The sequence below is a fragment of the Heterocephalus glaber genome, unplaced genomic scaffold, assembly GCF_053883595.1.
Source record: "Heterocephalus glaber isolate CG9 unplaced genomic scaffold, H.glaber_assembly_v1.0 deba00001481, whole genome shotgun sequence".
NCBI lineage: Eukaryota > Metazoa > Chordata > Mammalia > Rodentia > Bathyergidae > Heterocephalus > Heterocephalus glaber.
Genome location: NW_028258317.1, coordinates 6,576,806 through 6,595,815, shown reverse-complemented (window position 1 = coordinate 6,595,815; position 19,010 = coordinate 6,576,806). Strand labels below are relative to the sequence as shown.

At 40.0% G+C, this 19,010-nt stretch overlaps 1 protein-coding gene across 2 annotated transcripts in view; it reads right to left on the bottom strand.

Moving 5' to 3' along the window:
* Abca1 (ATP binding cassette subfamily A member 1) overlaps positions 1-19,010 on the bottom strand; it is a 140,970-nt gene that overhangs the window by 114,244 nt on the left and 7,716 nt on the right. For both annotated transcript variants that reach the window (XM_021261186.2, XM_004848191.3), the window contains exon 2: positions 10,014-10,176. In XM_021261186.2, coding sequence (XP_021116845.1) covers positions 10,014-10,079 — 66 coding nt within the window. In that variant the 5' untranslated portion in view covers positions 10,080-10,176. The remainder of the gene's footprint in view (positions 1-10,013; positions 10,177-19,010) is intronic.

Sequence of the window (19,010 nt, the reverse complement as noted above, 5' to 3'; positions counted from 1 at the left end):
GAGCTTTAAAACACTGAATTATTTCCACTTCTCACCTTGTAACAGACCATTCAGTACCTCCATGCCTTCCTTAAATCGGGGGAAATGCTTCTCTGCCTGCTTCTGCAGGCCCACTTCTACTTAGCCTTCAAGACCAAACCAGGCATAATGTCCTTCACTAAAATCTTAGACTGAGCTAAAAGCCCTGGGCTCTCCCACTACCCCATGTACTCTCCTCCTGCTGTATCTCCCTGAGCCGTCAAAGTCATCTGTTCCTATTTTGCTTCATCACATTGGGAACATTTTTCATCACAGAAAACATTCTCTCAAAATATGGCTTTTAATGGCCACTTGATATTCCACTCTATGACAAGGTCATAATTCAACCCTCTGCTATTGCTTGTATTTCAGAGTGTTTGGGGATTTTTGCTTTGTTTTGTTTATTATTTGTTGTTTGATTTTTGCTATTTTAAATAATTAGCTTTTAATTTCCCAAGATCTTTGGTATGGTTCCACATTAAACTCACTTTTAATCTTCTTTCTGGAAGGAAATAAAACAAGATAAAAACCATGGATGTTCTAGGGTCATAAAAACATGGATGACTTTTTAAAAATACTTTCTTGTGTTTTCTAAATTCTCCATAACAAGCATGTATTACTTCTCTAAAGGAATTGGAAAACTATATGACTATAATATGTAACTGTAAAATTATAGTTTGTAAAGATAGCACATCAAGAAAGAAGAAAAGGCAAGTGGATCCCTCTTTGAAAGAAAACATGCTGATAGTGGGGTCCCCAAGACCAAAGATAGGGCTGGCTGGTCTTGCTAAATATTTCTGTAAATAATCTCAAAGAAGCAACACACACTGAAATCTCCAAGCTTGCAAGTGACATTCAGGCCCTTTTCTTTTTTTCCTTCATACTGAATGTCTTTTTATTTCATGTTCATTTTTTAAGTTGATGTACATGAAAATATCACATCATATATCTTAAATATAAACAACTTTTAATTGCTAATTATGTCTCCATAAAGGAAGAAGAAAGCCTTTCTTTTCTGCCAAAGAACATAGCAATGACTCTACCAAGAAAATAGATTTCTCTAGCAGCTGTATTGGAAGTTGTCTCTCGGTCCCCAGGTTCTCCACCCCTTCATCAGCACTTGGCACAGCAGGATCCTATTTATACATGAGCATCTCCCTGAGGTCCACTTTCTTCTCACTAAGCCTGCCACATAAGGCCTTAACAAGTGTTTGTTGGGTAAGAGAATGAACCAAAGTTTATAAAATAATGAAGAAGAAAACAAACCACTTGGGCTTTTGGGAAAGCAGTTTGGCAATATGTATTCAAAAGTTGTGTTTATCCCCTTTGACCAAATAATACTCCTAGGAACTCATCATAGGGAGCTACATTTAAAATATCAAAAACTTATAATATGAAGTTATTCATCTGTTTAAACATTATACTTGGAAAATACTGGAAACAACGTAATTGCACAGCCAAGTATGCACAAAAATTATTAATTCTGGTATGTCTACTGGGCAATATATTATGCAGTCATTACAGCAATGTTTAGGAAACACAGACATCATTAACCAAGAGAAACAGCATACAAAACTATATGTATCCCAAACTTGCAGCTAAATAAAATCACTTACAAACACTAACAAAGACAGGAATAACACTTTTTAAAAATGTCACAACTGTAAATGAATTTAGAAAAGAATAATGAAACCTGAAAAAATAAAACTAAAGAGTATGAGTAAGACAGTCATCAAACTGGAAGTGCTGAAGCTACCATTTGTACTTATAGGATAAATAGTAGCTATCACTTGTTTGAAGCCCAATATATACTAGGAACATTTTATGTAGATAACTTCATTTAATCCTCAGAACAACATGGTGAGATAGGAAGCATTACTGTCTTCATTCTACATGTGAAAAGGCTAAGGCAGGAGAAAGAGTGAATCACAGAACTAGTCAGCAGCAGGGTTATGAGTAGTGGCCAGTTCTGCCCAATTCCAAAGGTCACATAAAATCCTTTTCAACACCACAGGTGTCTCAGGTAAGAAATGACCTCAGTAGGTGACATGGACTAAAAGTATCAAGTGGTTCCAAAGACATAAGACAAGCCCATTGTCTGTAGATTTATAATAGTTACAGCCAATACTGAGCACCTACCCTGTCTCAGGGATTTTTATACACTCATCTCTAGTATTTAATTTATAATAACACTGTGAAGTAGGTAGAAGTGATTAAATAAGGGTCAGATAAATTACAAGCCATAGCCTGGTAAGAGATTGCACTAATGTTTAAGCTCAGATCTACTGACCCCCAAATGTGTGCTGTGGTACCTGTCATGCTGCATCTCACTGAGCTATGTTGGAGTCATGTACCTGTTAAAATATGCCCCTTAAATAGAACTTAGCCCACTGGGCACTGGTCTGACCCAGTGAATCAAGCCTTATGTTTCTGGGCATCTCTGCAACCGCATATCTAGGACCCAACAGAGAAGAAGATGTTCAAAATACGTTGACCAATTAACAAAAAACTGAATGGATTTTCCCCCATGGCACTGAAAACAAAAGGCACAAAGAAAATCTGACAAACTGTTTTCAGTAGCTGAAGTCAGTATGTGTAGGCAGATTAGGGAAACAGGCAAGAAGACTGATGACCATAATAATAATGGCTAATACTTAAACAAACTCCCACAGAAAATTTCTAAATCTTGTTTTGGTACAGTACTCAACTCCAAACCTTTCCCACCATGGAGATGGGAAAATGAGAAACATATTTTCAGAAAGTATTTCTCATTAAGTCAAAGTTGGTCTGGGGAGTACCGCAGGATCCTCTCTTCTTATTCCTCGGCTATAACATGGGTATAATTGGAGCAAGCACTTCTAGAAAAGAGTTTCTCAATAGGGGCACCATTGACATTTTGAGCTAGATAATTGTTGGAAGAGACTCCTACTCTCCTACAAAGTGTGGAATATCTAGCAGTATCTTTGATCTCCATTTCTCGATCCCAATAGCGCACACACACACATGCACACACACACGCACACGCACACGCACACACACACCCCTAGGATTATTATAACCCAAACCGTCTCCAGACATTACCAAATGTCCCAAGGTTGCAAAGGGAAATTGCCTCCAGCTGAGAACCACTTCTCCAGCATTATTGTAAGAATTAAATGTTATTTCATATAAAAGGCTTAGAATAGAATCTAGTTCATCATGGCTCCTATCATCATTATATCATTCAATATGCATCAAACTATTTTTTGAGTCACCATTCAGAGATGAGTTAAAACCTTACACACTACCAAAGTTCACTGTACATCTGAATATTCATGCCTAACTTTCACTGCTGGTTGTACAAGTTTATATACCACAATCTGATCACTATGAATGCATTTAACTACCTAGCCTAAGTACACAGTCCGGGTGGACTTAAATTCCCAAGATTTATTCGTATTAGTTCAAGGTTGGAGCAGGGCAAAGGACATGTTTAATGAACACAAAAGGCTCATGGAATAAAGATTAGCCTTGGACAAGGGTCTTCTGAATAGTGGTACCCAAAAAATTCAGTTCATGCTGAAAAAAGAAATCACTGTTTCTTAGCATTGAATTGGAGATGTTTGAGATTTCAATGGGGCATGAAAAAAGAGACAAAAAGAATAAATGTCAAAATGAAAATATTCTTTCAGTTTACAACATGGTAATAAATTTAGAAGAATTAACAAAGCTAACAAAAAAGCTGCAAATGAATTGAAAACATGAGTAAATTAATCAGAGCCAGGATTAATTATCCTAAATAAGAGCACTGCTACTGACCGTGATAACCAGATAAATTGATATAATGTGGAGAGGAGAGAAAAGTATTATCCACAGTAAGGACAGACACACAAGCAGAAAACTTAGTTCTTTTTTTTTTTTTCAGAAAACTTAGTTATTACCTTAGATCAAATAAACAATTTCTTTTTACAAAAGAAATCACAAAACTTTAGTAAGGTAAACAAAGGAAGACAGGAATTAATGAGAGCTAAGCCATGCTTCTTGATAGGAACATTTAATGTCCAAATTTCCCCAAGTTAATTTGTGACTTTAAAATTTGACTTAAAGTAGTGAAAGCTACCTGTAAAATTTCATCAGGTAATACTGTTCAATAAGAAATGAGATCGATGAAAATACCAAAGAGTAATCTAACAGACTAAGAGAGAAGTATGGGATGATGAGTGCTCTCAGATAATAGAATATCTGTCAAAGTAAGAGTAGATCCTGAGCAGAATCAACAGGAAAGTAACACACACCAATCAAATAGCCAAATGAATAATTTCAAAATAGACTCCTACACAGACAAGATGTTATAAATGTCCCAAAAATAACTGGATAAGGAATTACTATTTAACAAAAGCTACTGGGATGACATTATATGAATGGAAAGAATTAATTTAGACCCATCCCTAATACCATATATATTTCAAATAGATATGGAAAAACTGAAGTGAAATCTTAAAAATTAAATGAAACAAATGCTATGAGAGGAAAAAAAAAGAGGCCTGACTTTTCTTGAACTGTACAGCCCCACACTGATGATGGCCTTTTAAATCAGTCCCATCCTTTGGAAGGACATACAGTCATGCATCTCAATGGTCATTTCCCTTTGCCCTAGTAATCCTACTCATGAGGTTTTGGCCTCAAAAAGTAATATTAAAGGAAGAAAAGGCTCTGTCTGTAGAATCTTTATACTGCAGTTTATTTGTAAAGAAAACACTGGGAGTAAATTAAATGTTGGCAATAGAGTTTGAATTTAAAAAATAAAAACTTCAACGATGTTTTACTGAAAAGCAATCTGGAATCTCAAGGGCATTATTCCATGACAGACTTAGACCCCAAACTTTCAGCCACTCATCTTACTAACTTATTAACAGTACTTTCTTCACCTGTGAAACAGAAATTGCAATGCATACGTCTCTGAGGTACAATGAAATTGGAACTGTAACAGGTATAAGTATTTTCAAGCCAGGTGTGGTGGCATGTGCCTGTAATCCCAGTACTCCAGGAGGCTGAGGCAGGAGGATCACAAGATCGAGCCCAGCCTGAGAAACTTAGTGATTGAGTGAGACCCTATCTCAAATTAAAAGGGGGAGGGGTTATAGCTCAGTGTGAGGCCCTGGGTTCAATTCCCAGCACCACACATATATACACACAAAAGTACTTTTAAAACCACCAAACATAGCCTACACATCAGGAATCATTATAAATATAAAGATTATTTGGAAATATGGGAACATATATACCAAATAATGTTAAATAAAAGAAAAGCATAAAATGGTATATATGAAGGTAATAATTATAATTGCTTCCTGGGACTCTCATCAGTCAAGTTCTCCAAGTATCAAGAGCCGTAAGAGCCACCCTAAGGCCCATGGCCCACCCACCTCAGGGACTCCTTTAGCACTGAAACTAAAATTGGGCTGCAGGTCCCCTTCCATTCCCTAGCTGCAAGGCCCTGTATGATCTGGCCCTGCCTATACCCAACCCATCCCCAGCTAGTCTTCTTTCACTCCACCTATGAATGTCACTGGCTTCTTCGTGTTCTTTGACCCAGGGACAAGCACCCCTGTCTTTCTGCCTGGGACGCAGTGTCTCCATCTCTGAGCCCCTGAATCTCTGCCTGACTAACACTGCTGCTCCAATTTCAGGGCTCTGAGCTTAAATGTCATGACCTTGCATTCTAAGTGAAATCTCTACCCACACCTGTTAGTGCCATCCTTTGTCTAGCTGCTTCCTTCATAACTCTTCACAGTTTCAATTCTAGTTTATGTGCTGCTATGTTCCATATCTACTTCCCTCGCTAAACTGCAAGCTCTGTGGGCAGACTTCATGTCCACTTGGTTTACCATTATCTACCTAGCACAACATCTCACAAGTAATAGATGCTCAATAAATAACTATACAAGTAAAACAATAAGTGACTATTTGTTCTGATTTTCTTCATTCCCTAGAAGAGAAAACTAAAGCTCTGAAGAAATGACTTTTCCTAGGCCATTGAGGTACGTGGTGGACAAGCTGGGTTTAGAATCAACTCTTGTAAGATTCTCTTACTGGTTCAGAAAGGAGATTGATTGATTTGATAGCTTACTCCTTGTCATTAAAGAGTTCCAGGTAGTAGTGCTCTTAGTAATGAAAGTTAGAATTTATTTATTTTCCCAGCTATGTGGCTGGTCAGATCTAATTGAAAAATTATGGGTAAAGGCTGAAAAAAAGATGCCACTGGGCCACCATCACTTTGTCCCACATGCTCCATGGAGACCTTGGCCTCTGGCTCAACCTAAAACCAGATGAAGACCCTGAGAGCTCTGGAGTCCCTCCCCCTTCCTGTCTCCAACACTGTTTGTGCTGAATGATGGCCACCCACACAAGTTAACTGTTACTTTGGACCCAAACTGAGCTTTGCACCCAACTTTCGTAACTCAATTCATTGTACTCTTTGTTCAAGAGTACTAACCTGGCTGATGGTCACATGAGTCTGCACAATGAAAGCCCCGGAGAAGGGTCTCCAGGACTCATCAGCAAATAAGGTCACTGAGGAGGGCAAAGCACCTTGAAACAAGGCTGCTCTGGAACAGATTGCTCAGCTCCAGGTTTTTATATATCCAGTCTACCCGTCCTGGCAGCAGCACTCAAGCAACTCCTCAAGACCTAAAAGGTAATGGACCAGCCACACATTTACCACTCAGTCAGCAAGTTCCTGCCAAGCATGTCCCATGTGCAAAGCTCTGTGCTGGGCTCTAGGGCTAAGTGTATATAAGCCAGGATCTCAGAAGCAATGAAACACGCAATGAATTTCCATGCACTGTGGGCAAGAGCCATAAAGGGGCTGCTGAATTCCTCTACCTAATGGGCAAGACCAGTTCTATGTGAGGTAACAAAATGTCACCAAAACCCTTAATAGTTTGAAATGTCTAAATAACATAATCTAGAAAACCAAGCCAGGCAGAATAGGAAGTAGCTATCAATCAGAATCTCAGACTCAGGATTACAAAATCTTTAGTAAAGATAACGCAAAGTCTGATAAGAAGGGCCTGGTCTGCAGGTCTACCAAGAGATTCGTTCTGGTGCTACTTTCACGCCTGACCCTATCCAGACCCCAGCAAATCTCTGAGCCTTAGTCTCATCAACTAACTACACAAGGAATAGGACAGATCTTTCCAGGTCTAGCTCTGACCACCTAAGCATCCCTGATGTGAAATAAACCCCCTTTTTTCTAATTCAGCAAAATGCATTTCCTTTGGAAATCAGGAAGGGAGGTAACCCAAACAGGCTAGCAGGTAGCAGTGTAGCATCTTAAAAAGACCTTTCATGTCACAGGATGGGATACATACTTCCTTCTTCCACAAGATCTCTGCCCAACTGTCTTTAATTGGGCCTGTCTTTCTAATTTTAACCCTTTTGAAAGCATAAACAAAATTGAGCAAGAAGCAATAAGCTTAAAGCTAGTGGATGGATACTGGCCCAGGCTGGATGACCCAACCCCACATCCTGTTCCAGGACAGTGTGCTCCCAACTCCTTTCCTGTCTGAGCACAGAAAGCCTCTTCCCTGACATTTCCTCCACTGCCAAGCTGGGCACTCTTACGCAGCTGCAAAGGGCTCAGAAAAGGGAAGAAAGTTCACTGTGACGGAATGGAATGAGATCTCAGCCTCTGTCCCAGCTTAGTTGCTGCTTGGCTGTCCTTGGGGAAATCTCTTTCATGCTTTGTACCCCAGGTTACTCATCTGTAAAATCAGAAGTTTGAATTAAACAGCCCTTGAGCTGCCCTTTTGTTGCTAAAATGATATGGTTCTTTCCACATTTTACTACTGGACACACCATGGCAGAGACAATTTTCCACCAAATGGGCTGCTGCCCACCAGGCTGAGAAAAGTCAGAGAATGTGGACCACATAGTTGCTAAGCATGAGGAAATCTCCAAACATACTAGATGTGGGAACACCAGGTCCTCAGACCAACTGTAACACAGCAAGAAAGAAGTCAAAAACTTCAAGACTGTAGATGGAAGAAAGAAAAAATAAGACTACTACTGAAAGGCGATCTGCCATAGCAATGTAGATTACCAACTCTGGAGTCCGATTACCTGGATTTGAACTCCACATATGCTCCTTATTAGTGGTGTGGATTTCTGGAAAATCACTTAACCTCTTTGTGCATCATATTCCTCAGCTATGGCATGAGGAAAAACAGTACATTATAGGGCCTTAAAAGGAATAATCCATTTAATAACCCACTTTGTATCTGATACATGGAAGCTCATTCTAAAGGTTTTTATTTTATTAATATAATATTAGGCATTATATTGTACTATCATTATTACCTAAACATACCAAATATATAGATCCTGCACTCTCAGTAATGCTTTTGGGGTTCATCGCCCCCATTTATAACATGAGAGGCTGGACAAAATTGATGTTTCTCAAACTAAAAGTGGTAATATTTTTGTGGGTTATACTTGAATTCTCTATGAGGATTTTAAACATTTTATGTTTTCATTTCAAGGGTCATCTAAACAAATTGTGATAAACATATCTAGTTTTTTCTGAATATTTATTTTAGAATCAAGTTCTGGCACAAGTCTTCAAAGCCTCAGTGTATATTTGTGTTTATGATTGTGCTGGCACCACTTCAATTGTATCAGGCTAATGAGAAAGGAGTAGATGCAGACTCAATTTATGAATGATGAGACTGGACCAAATGAAAGACAAATGACATCAACTGAAAGTTATTCAAGCAGAAAAATGGATGGAGAATTCAATCATTAGCACAAAGTAATATAGATGGGCCAAACTCAAAAAGATCAGCTACATACATCTGCTACCATATTCACATTCTAATTTATAATTTGAGTTTCAGCTAAACAACATCAGGGGTCTTACTACACTTATGGTGTTAATTTGAATTATATTGTTTTTACATTTTTCTTTGTATTTAATTTGTAAATATATATGGGTCATATAGTTGCAACACAGCCTATAAGGATAAGGGATATATATCTAGTTTTCATGCAAAAGAACATACTTAAGGAGAAGTTTAGTGAACAAAAGGATACCTTCACATTTTTGTCCTTTTAAAGAATGTCCAATCATTATTCTACTTTGAAAAACACTGAATTAAATTCTCTCCAAAGTGTTTCAGAGCTCTATGAGTTTCAGAAAGATGATCATTTTGGTTACAGACAGGTTAAGTTTCATTAAGACAGCCAAGAGGGGTGGGGATGGAAGCTTAGAATCCAGGTAGGGCAAGAAACAAATTTAGAGAAGTACAGAGAGTTGTGTGGCTAAGCCCAGAGGACTAAACAGAATCACTAAGAAACAGTGAGCAGAGATGAAGAAGTCAAGAGCTGATGCTTGAACTTCAGGGAGTTTACCCTGCCTACAGCTCTCATATCCATCTGTGGAAGAATATCATTCACCTATGCATTAAAGAGGGTCTTCTTACCCAAAGCACTTTTAGCCATCTAGGAAGTGAATGACTTAGAATTCTGCACAGAACCAAGACTAGTTTCAGTTATGATATTTTTCCAGGCCTGCAGTCAGTGCTGTAAGGAAGGAGTCCAGACTGACGCTGAGAGATTGAGGCACTGATCTCGAAGAGCTGGGCAACTGACTTACTTTGCTATGAATTCCTACAAATACAGGGGCCCATGAGGTGCTCCTAGAGAACCAGGGGGCTCCTGAGATGCAGCACAAAGAAATAGTGTGGTGATCGGGGCAATTTTTCATCCAGGATTGAGAGATCAGAACTCATTCCTGGGCCCTAATAAAGCAAAGCCCACATTTCTGCCTGGCTGCAAATCTTCCTTCTATACACACTAGGCCAGGACCACATACACAGTCCTGAATCCACAGTGCCACACTCGTTTACTCACTGTGTGAAAACCGAGAGCACTCCCTTCCTCCCTCCCTTCTTCAGCCTCAGCCCAACACCATGGAGAAAAGCCTGAGAGAAGCCCCCAGAGAAGCCCACACTCACTGTTTGTCTTCTTCTGAAAGTCAGGTTCTTCCATAGCAGCAACCTCAGCTGAGGCCAACAAGCCATGTTGCCTCCTCCAACACCACAGAAGCCCGTGTGTGGCTTGGGAGCCCTGGAGGCAGCAGCCAGAGCTCACAACAGGGACGCTGTGGCTGGTCATTAACTGAAAGGTAAAGAAGGAGGGAAGAAACCGTCAATTACTACTGCTAAGTCATAGGCCAATGAGGACAGTCGCTCCAGCCTTCTCATCTGAGACCTCCAACACCCAAGTCTGCTTCAGGATTGCTCCCCCTCAGATCATGAATCTGGACTCCAAGCCTGAAGGTTCTCTAGCAAACTTGGCTTTAGGAGGTTACCAGGCAGCAGCATGAGAGCTACTGTTAAGGTCATAATCATTTTAGCTCTATTAGTACGATCATTTGTGAATGAAACAGATTTTAGTGAGTGATTTTAGGTGGCCAAAACACTTAAGACGGAAATGGCATAACAGAATCCCAGAGACCAGTCTCACTTCTTTAAAGAAGTACCTCCCCTCTTACATAAAATGTCAGCAGTATTTATACATCTGCCTCAACCTTGTAGTGATTTATGCTACTCCCTAAAATTACTGCACACAAAACTTTTATCAAGCCACAAAATTGGGTCCTTCAAGTGATAAACGGGACCATTCAATAAAACTGTTTCCCAGTCTGGAGAGTCTCAGTACATCTTAGATGACTGTGAGTAAACACCAAAAACAAAACAAAACAAAAGTCACGAACACCTGGCTCCCAGGTGAGAAAGACAACGGTAGTGCTGAATCTCTGGGGAAAAAACAGTATCCTATAGAGAAACAAGTCTGTTGAGGCAGGTGCAATGCGGTGTCTGTGAAACTGACAAGCTCCCATGGTCAGAGACATATGCACACTTCTGGCCTTGCTCCACCTGTCCCTCAACATGTGGCCTGGCTACTCCTTGTCTGGCATCATAGGTGCCTCTTTTGGAATATTTCACCATGCAGGAGCAAGAAGGAGTTCTTATGAACAACACATACAACATTCTAGCTCAGTTAATTATTGTGACTTACAGTGGCATGGGGTTAAGGTGGGACACTGAGCATTGTTGGAACCAACAGCAAAAGGAGCTAAGACTGTAGTAATCGCTGTGGATACAAAACCAAAAATGAGGCAGAATACCCAAGAATCCAAAGGAGATCTCAATGCAAACATGAACCTCTAGTAGATTTTACCCCTTTTGTCTCCTACCCAACAAGGACTTGGATTAAAAACTTCTAGAAAAGAAACTGGAAGTAATTTGCCATGTCTGAGAAGGGATGACCTGCAGTTATGTAATTCATTCATTAGAAATCCAATAAATCAGAGATTCTTCTTAAAAATCTATCTTTTCCTTAACATTCGCTCAGCAAACCTCTAAGGAACACAGACTCCCAGTTTCTTATTTTAAAAACAAGAGAACTTAAACCAGAACCACCATATCAGTTGGCAGTAAATTGTTTAAAAGTGTCAATTGGCCTCATAGCACTAAGAGGCAGCATCACTTTGTGAGATGCATGCTTACAATCCCAAATTGCCTTCTAAACGGCTTAGGATAGGGCTTGCCTTCCAGAAACAGTTAAATAAATAATTAGCTAGATTTTTCATCTACAAAAGCTGCTCTCCAGGAATCACTTAGTTGGTTTATAAGTTACATGAGTCTTTTCAGATCCCCAGGTAACACTGAGGAGACTGGAATATAAGTTTGCTGTTAAAAAGAAAAACTAACCTAGCAGAAGAAGCCCTAGCTTCCCAACCTTGCATTGCTGGCAAGGTTGTTATGCACTCTGGGCATCAATTTCCTCACTATAAAAAGTATATCTGCCTTGTATGGCGTTCTAAGGACTAAATAAGGTAATATAAGTAAGTTCCCAACATAGTACATAGCATAATGTAAGTGCCAAAGAAATACAAGCTCCCTTCCTCCCATTGGTGTTTCTCAATTTTATCATGACCCTTTAGCAGAGAAATGGTCACATCCTGACCAAATGAGATATTCCATTATTTCTAGTGAAATTCATTGTGAGTTCTTGGAACGGTAGGAAGATTAAAGTAGGAAATCAAAATCTGAGTAGTCTAGTGATGGGGTCTTCAGGGCCAAACCGAAGCACAGAAATGCCTCACCGCACCCTGAGTGGAGAAACTCAGAGGAAGAGAAGACACTACAGGGTGTTCCTAAGAAAAGGAGAAAAGAAAGGCCAGGAGGAGGTTTCTTGGAAAGCATTTTCCCAAAAGTTGAGTTTTTGGGTCTATAAATTAGGTTCGGACCCCAAGGGCCCCATCCCCACTCCCAGGAAACACACAGAAGAGATTGGTAAGAAGTATCCCAGAGCAGCAGTAGAAAGTATTCCTCTGGCTTTGCTGTGTACAAACAGGCAAACTTCCGGCCGCAATTTCTCCCCACTTAGCAATTCCTGGCCTCCTGCACAATTTCTACCCCTCCTACAGCTCTGAACACAATAATCAATGCTGGGAGCAATTCTACCAAAGAAGAAAGTTTGGCAATGCCTGAACCCTTTTGTCCAGGTAATTAAAGGCAACAGGACATTTCCACATCAGTTTTTCAAGGAAGTGAAAAAACAAACCAAAACCAGAAAAGAAGTAGTACCATGTACTGAATTTCTCAATGTTTCAAAGCACAGCACGCTCACTCCTGCCCTTATACACATTTCCAGTTACTGGCTGGAAAGGATCCCACTTCACAATCATCATCAGTCAATAGGCCACTCTCGTCTTGCTCCTGGATGACAAGACACTTCACTGGCCTCCCAGCCTCCAGTGTTGCCATACGCCCTCCCTTTGGACACAGAGCACCCAAAGTTATTCACTAGCCCAAATATCTGAACATGCCATTCCCCAGTCCTTTGTCAACCAGCCACCACTCTGTGGATGGAATCCAGTCTTCACCAAGGATGACTGGGCTTCCCTGCTGGGCCTTCACCTGCTCTCTGACCATCACCTCACTTTCCCTGCACAGCAATGCCTTGGAGCTCGAAATTACAGGCTCAGGATGTGCTGCATACTCTTTTTGTTTTTAATTAATTTTATTCGTACATTTTAGGTATACAATATAATGACATTCATCACTGGAAATTTGCACCTTTACATAATTTCTCTTGGTTCATATTTTCCCCCTTCCCCTGCCCTCCCTTCAACCCCTCCCCCCTCCCTATTTACAAAGACTTTGTTTCCATTTTTCCATTTTCTCATATTAATTCCATTCCCTTCTTTCCTTTGCCCTACCCCTCCACTTCGCATTCCCCTTTGCCCCTTTTCTTCCTATTTCACATTATCTATTATACCTTTTAGTCCTTATTTACACTTTCAGTTTCTCACACTTCTTGATTTCAACCACTCAGACTTCCGCTGGTGAAGTCCCTCAGCCTGAACATTGCCTGCATCACCATCAGCCTAGCTAACTCTTCCCCAACCCTGGATCTCCACTTAGTTGTCACTGTCCCAGGAGTCCTTTTCTGATCACCTCCCCTCCAAGGATATTGAGTCAGGAGCTCTTCCTGGTGCTCTGAGACCAACCTTAATTTTCCCTTACAGGAACTGTCTTACCTGAGTCAGCAAAAAGACCATTCCTGCTTCTTTCAGCACTGTTTTCCTGGTGTGCAAATATAGTACTGGCTTGGGCCAGGGATTTAGCTCAGTGGTTTCACCGCCTGCTGCGCAAGCGCAAGGACCCAAGTTCGATCCCCGGTACCAAAAAAAAAAATATATATATAGTACTGGCTTGTAGGAAACACTCTGGGGATGCATGCTTAATTAATTAACAAAAAGATGGACATGTGAAATAGGGTTTCAAAATCCTAAGGTGGTGGCATTCCTGGGCATGTGGTAACTGATTTCTCAAGCTTGATTAAATAATTCAGGCAAATTGTCCCTAGAGAGGGGAGCTCTGTGTTCACCAGGCATCCACTACAGTGTCTGGGGGCTCACAAAGGACTACTGAGCATCTAAGGTGATCCCTGGGGCACCCTGGAAAATGTAATTGAATATTTGTCTGCTTCCCATAAACATCAGGTTTAGCTGAGAACTGAGCTATCCTCTCAAGGCAACCAGGGCCATGAAATCTATTTTCTGCCTATCCTCACGCTCAAGTTCTAAAGGCCAGTCTCTCTGGGTCTCATCATCAGTCACCCAGGTAGATTATTCCTTGCCAAAATTTGGTAATTTCCACTTTCCAACCTTGTTTTACACAGTATGGACCAGAAGAAAGTGACCTTTGACCAATTTTTTTTTAAGTTTACTTCAATTGCCACTGACAGTTTGAAGTTATTCATATCTACAGAATACAAAAGACTACTATAATATAAACTCAAATAAATAAAAACTGCTTAATTAATAGCATTTTTTGCAGAGAAATGCAACTAAAACCACAATGAGTTATCACTACATACCTACTAAATTAAAAGGTTAAAAAATGCCAGCAAGCATATGGAGCAATCAGAATGTACTACTGATTGTGGCAATGGAAAAGCCACTTTGGAAACGTTTGAAAGTTCCTTGTAAATAAATATATACACTTGTGGTAGGGCCCAGCCATGCCATCCTAGGTACTCGCCCCTCAAAATAATAGCATATGTTCACACAAGAATCTATATGTTAATGTTTATAGAAGACATCTACAGAATAGCCAAAAACTGGAAACAACCCAAATGACCATCAACAGGTAAATAAATAAAAATGGAACACTACTTAGCAACAAAAGAAATAAACTACTGACACATGCAACAATATGTATCTCCATAACTTTTGCTAAGAGAAACAAGCCAGATGCAAAAGACTACACACTATAAGATTCTGTTATTTTGATATTCTAAAGAAGGTGAAATAATAGAGGCAGAAATCAGGTCAGTAGTGGCCATGGATTATAAGTGAGAGAGAGGACAGACGGCAAAGGAGCGTGGAGCTATTCTATGACCAGATAATGTTAGCAGTTACACAAATGTATACATCTGTGAAAAATGCGTACTTTAAAGGGCAAATTTTACTATATGTAAATTATACATCAATATACTTGACATCAAAAAATTGCCTTCTGGGCCAGGGATTTAGCTCAGTGGTGCCACCGCCTGCCTTACAAGTGCAAGGTCCTGAGTTCCATCCCGGGTACCAAAAAAAAAGGCCTTGTATAATAATAATAAGCATACCCCACAAGTTAAATTATGCCTTGGAAGATCTAAGATCTGCACAGTATAAAGCCTGATAATTGCGTGATACACTTATTGTAGATAAATATTCATGACTATTTATTTATTCCACAAACAACTGCAGCCTTAACTCTCCAAGGGTTCCATTAGCCACAACAAATATTTACTGAGCACCTACCAATGTGCCAGATGCTGTTCCAGACCCTGGAAACTTGCTTTTATGGGGCCTCTATTCTAATGGAGGAGGTGGAAAATAGATAAGTAACAGTGTGGTGGGTTGTTAAAGTGACAGGTGGCAGTAGCAGTGGTGAAGAACAGAGTGAAGGTCAGGAAGGGAAGCATCTCTAGGACAACCAAGAGATAAAGGGGACTGACAATGTGCTACCCATAAAGGGGGTCTCTTAAGTAACAGCAAGCACGACAAATTCTTTTCAAGTTTCCCTAAGGCAAAACCTGGAAGGCCAGACTCAGGGATGTTGACCAAATTAAAAAATAAAGGTCCCCAGGAAGCTTGGAGGGAAGGGGACGGGGATGTCTGTGGTCACCTAACACTCTGCTTCCCACTCCTTCCCTGAACAAAACAATTTGCCCTTTTGCACTTGACATGTGCATTTCAAAGAAAGATGAGGGAACACAATCATAAATAAGAAGAAAGAAGGCAAAGACATGCGAAACAGGGAAGGCAGGAGGATTTTTTTTTCCAATTTGGCACAGCCAAAACAAAAAATGGGAACTCTTTTCCGTGCCCTCTGACAGCATTCAATCTATACATGGAAATCCGGGAAGAGAAAAAGTACTCAGGTTTCTGCTGCTACCAGAAAGCTGAAGACATTCAGAAGGGAGTGACTTGCCTAGACTTGGAGCTGGCCTACAGGTCGCTCAAGAAATCCCTTTTTTGATGCCCATTATACGCTCCATTCCGCTAAGCTATTTCCCCTATGACTCTGTAAATTCCTCACAACTTCTATCCAAATACTTCACATACCTAGGATGTACAGTCAGCAACTAATTGTCATTCTTCAAAAACAGTGGTTCTATGACAGCTATTTCTCTAAAATAAATAAATGTGTGTATTGTTTTGTGTTTCCTGTATATATGCATTCTGTTTCAAGACTAATTCTCACAGTTACCAGAAGGGAGATGAAAGCTGACATTTCTGCCAAGAGTTCTTGGCATCTCTCTTGATGAAATTGTTCATAAACATCCTTTTCTGACTTGAGGTACAAAGGACAAAATGTGTACATGCTTATAGAGTTCTGGATGTTTTATATAAATAAGCAGCTAGCCAGTAAACTACAAAGCAGGAGTTGGATTTAAAGAATATTAGATATGAATAGAGTAGGTATTGGTGCTAAAGCTCAACCTATTGCCTATTTATGAGTTGATGCAAAAGCAAAATTCATAGATGTGACTCATGTCTCATGTGCAGAAGGATGTGGAGGGTCCTGTAATATTAGGATACAAAACTTGTAAGCCCCACAAGGCAAGCTTGCTTTAGAAAAGGCTGGTCTCTGATTGCCTCTCTGGGTGTATGTCCCTCGGTCAGTAGCCATCTTTGAGGAAAAGGCTAATGAAGTTACTAAAGGCCAGAAAACTGGTCACAGTACCCATAACTAAAGACAAAATGTGGATGCTATGGGGAGTGGGAGATTTTGAGTTATCCTATGATTTCCCCTAGGCTGATCCATTAGCTTTAATAAGCCTGAAGCTAATTTGACAGCCTCAGTTTAACTTTTCTGGCCTCCAGATGCTAATGGGTTTTCAATCCTTAAGGCCATCCTTCCTAGTGTCCTTTAAATTGCATCCCTTGAACTCACCAACCATCCCATGGACCCACAAGTCCAATGAAACTGCTCTGAGTCCTACAAAAAGGACCATGGGGCCACTACTCAGTCACCCTTGGAAATTACTTCCCTACTTAAACTGTTATATTTTAATACTCATATTTGAAAAGATAAAAAGGGCAAGAAATCCTCCATGGTAAAAGTCAAGGATAAAATGATGTCATTCTATCATTTTAGAAAAATTCCATCATTCTACAAGGGGCTCTGCTAACATACTCCTCATTTTAAAAACTATAGATCCAATGCATTTTATCAATTCCAACAATCTATAACTGGGGGTAGGGGTTAAAGGTACTACATGCATCATGCTTGTTTATTAGCATACTTGATTATTAGTAACAATGAGATTATACATAACTAGACATCTCTCTTTCACCCAAGAATACATATCCAATTTCCAGGACAAAATTATTTGCTAATTTTCAAAGTGAAGGCTATGAAACAAATACATACATAAAAACCAAAAGAAGAAATCCATGAGGGCCAGGGATTTAGCTCAGTGGTTCTGCCGCCTGCCTCGCAAGCGCAAGGACCTGAGTTCAATCCCCGGTACCAAAAGAAAAGAAATCCATGAATACTGTACAAATTTATACCTAGCCTTTGAGAAGCAAAATTTGTCATGTGCTCAACAATTCTACTTTGAAGGCGATCCTAAGAGTTTAAAGCTATTTCTGTCATGCCATGGATTCTGAGACCTCACTATCACCCTTCAAAGATTTTGTTGCCAGCAGCTAAACAGTCTCAAGACTTTTAAAACTCTTAAGAGCCAGGCTTTCTGGAAGCAGATCTGCTCTGATCCCAGGTCCTCGCTTCACAGTGGCAGAATTACAGAGAAATTCTAACAAAACGTTAGAGATAGTCCCTGTCCCCCCACTGATTTCCACTAACAAACACAGAGCAACCTTCAAAGAAGACTTCTGCAAACAATACTACTATTTGACCTTTCCCTGGTGGCCATATGTAGCACATAGGAAAATAAACCTTTTTCTTAGAAAAGAATGAACCTGTGAAGATCGCATGCTGTAAGAAAAAAATCAAATTTTTTTCAACCACAATAATAATGCCAGAATAAGAGGGGCCTGAAGGGAAGGAATTACTGCATTCATATACTTCCTGAATTACAGAAATATAAGTAAGCAAGCTTTAATTAGCAAGCCTTGATTTCCACAAAAACTTGACTGGACATTGCTGTCTTGTAAGAAGATTTTCTAAAAGAATTTAAAGAGACAAGGTTTAGTGACTGTATCAGTAAAAATCATTTTGCTTGGCTTACATGTCTGAAGGATCTTCAGACACGGAACCTTCTCACAGTCTAAGCAGTATGTGTTCATAAAAATGCTCAAAGGATTTAAGAGACAGACAAATCCAAATCCTTTGTTTTTCTTTTCTGTTGGCCCTATTCTACTATGTAATTAATTCCCCAGATCCTTAACTCTTCTGGGTTTGTTTGTTTTTTACTTAAATTAACTGATCCAGTAGAAAGAAGAGAAGTTTGGGAATTTAGGAAAGCTGCCTTTGAATTTTGATGCTCCTACTCACGGGCTCTGGGAATAATAGAGCTAATAATGGATATAAAATATTTACACAGTTCCTGGAACAAAGTGTACAGTCACGGCAGCCATTATAATGATGAGTTCTGCCACTTCACAGCATGAAGCTTTCATCCAAGGTGGGGCACAGAGTGGGCCAGCCATTAAAGAAAGCTTCTCTGTTCTTTCCCCACAGAGAGTAACACTTCCTCCAAAGGCCTTTCCAAAGCAAACTGGAGGTCTTTCCAGTGCCCACCTCATGAGGAGAAAATGTTACCTTGTATTCTGGTGCAACTTCTGGCCATTGTTTTCCCATACAATCCCTTTGGGGTCCCCACCGTCTGTATTGTCACACTCTCATGACATTTGGTTCCTTTTTCCCATAGCCCACTGTTGCCTTCTGACAAGTCTTCAACACCTGCCTTGTTTCCTC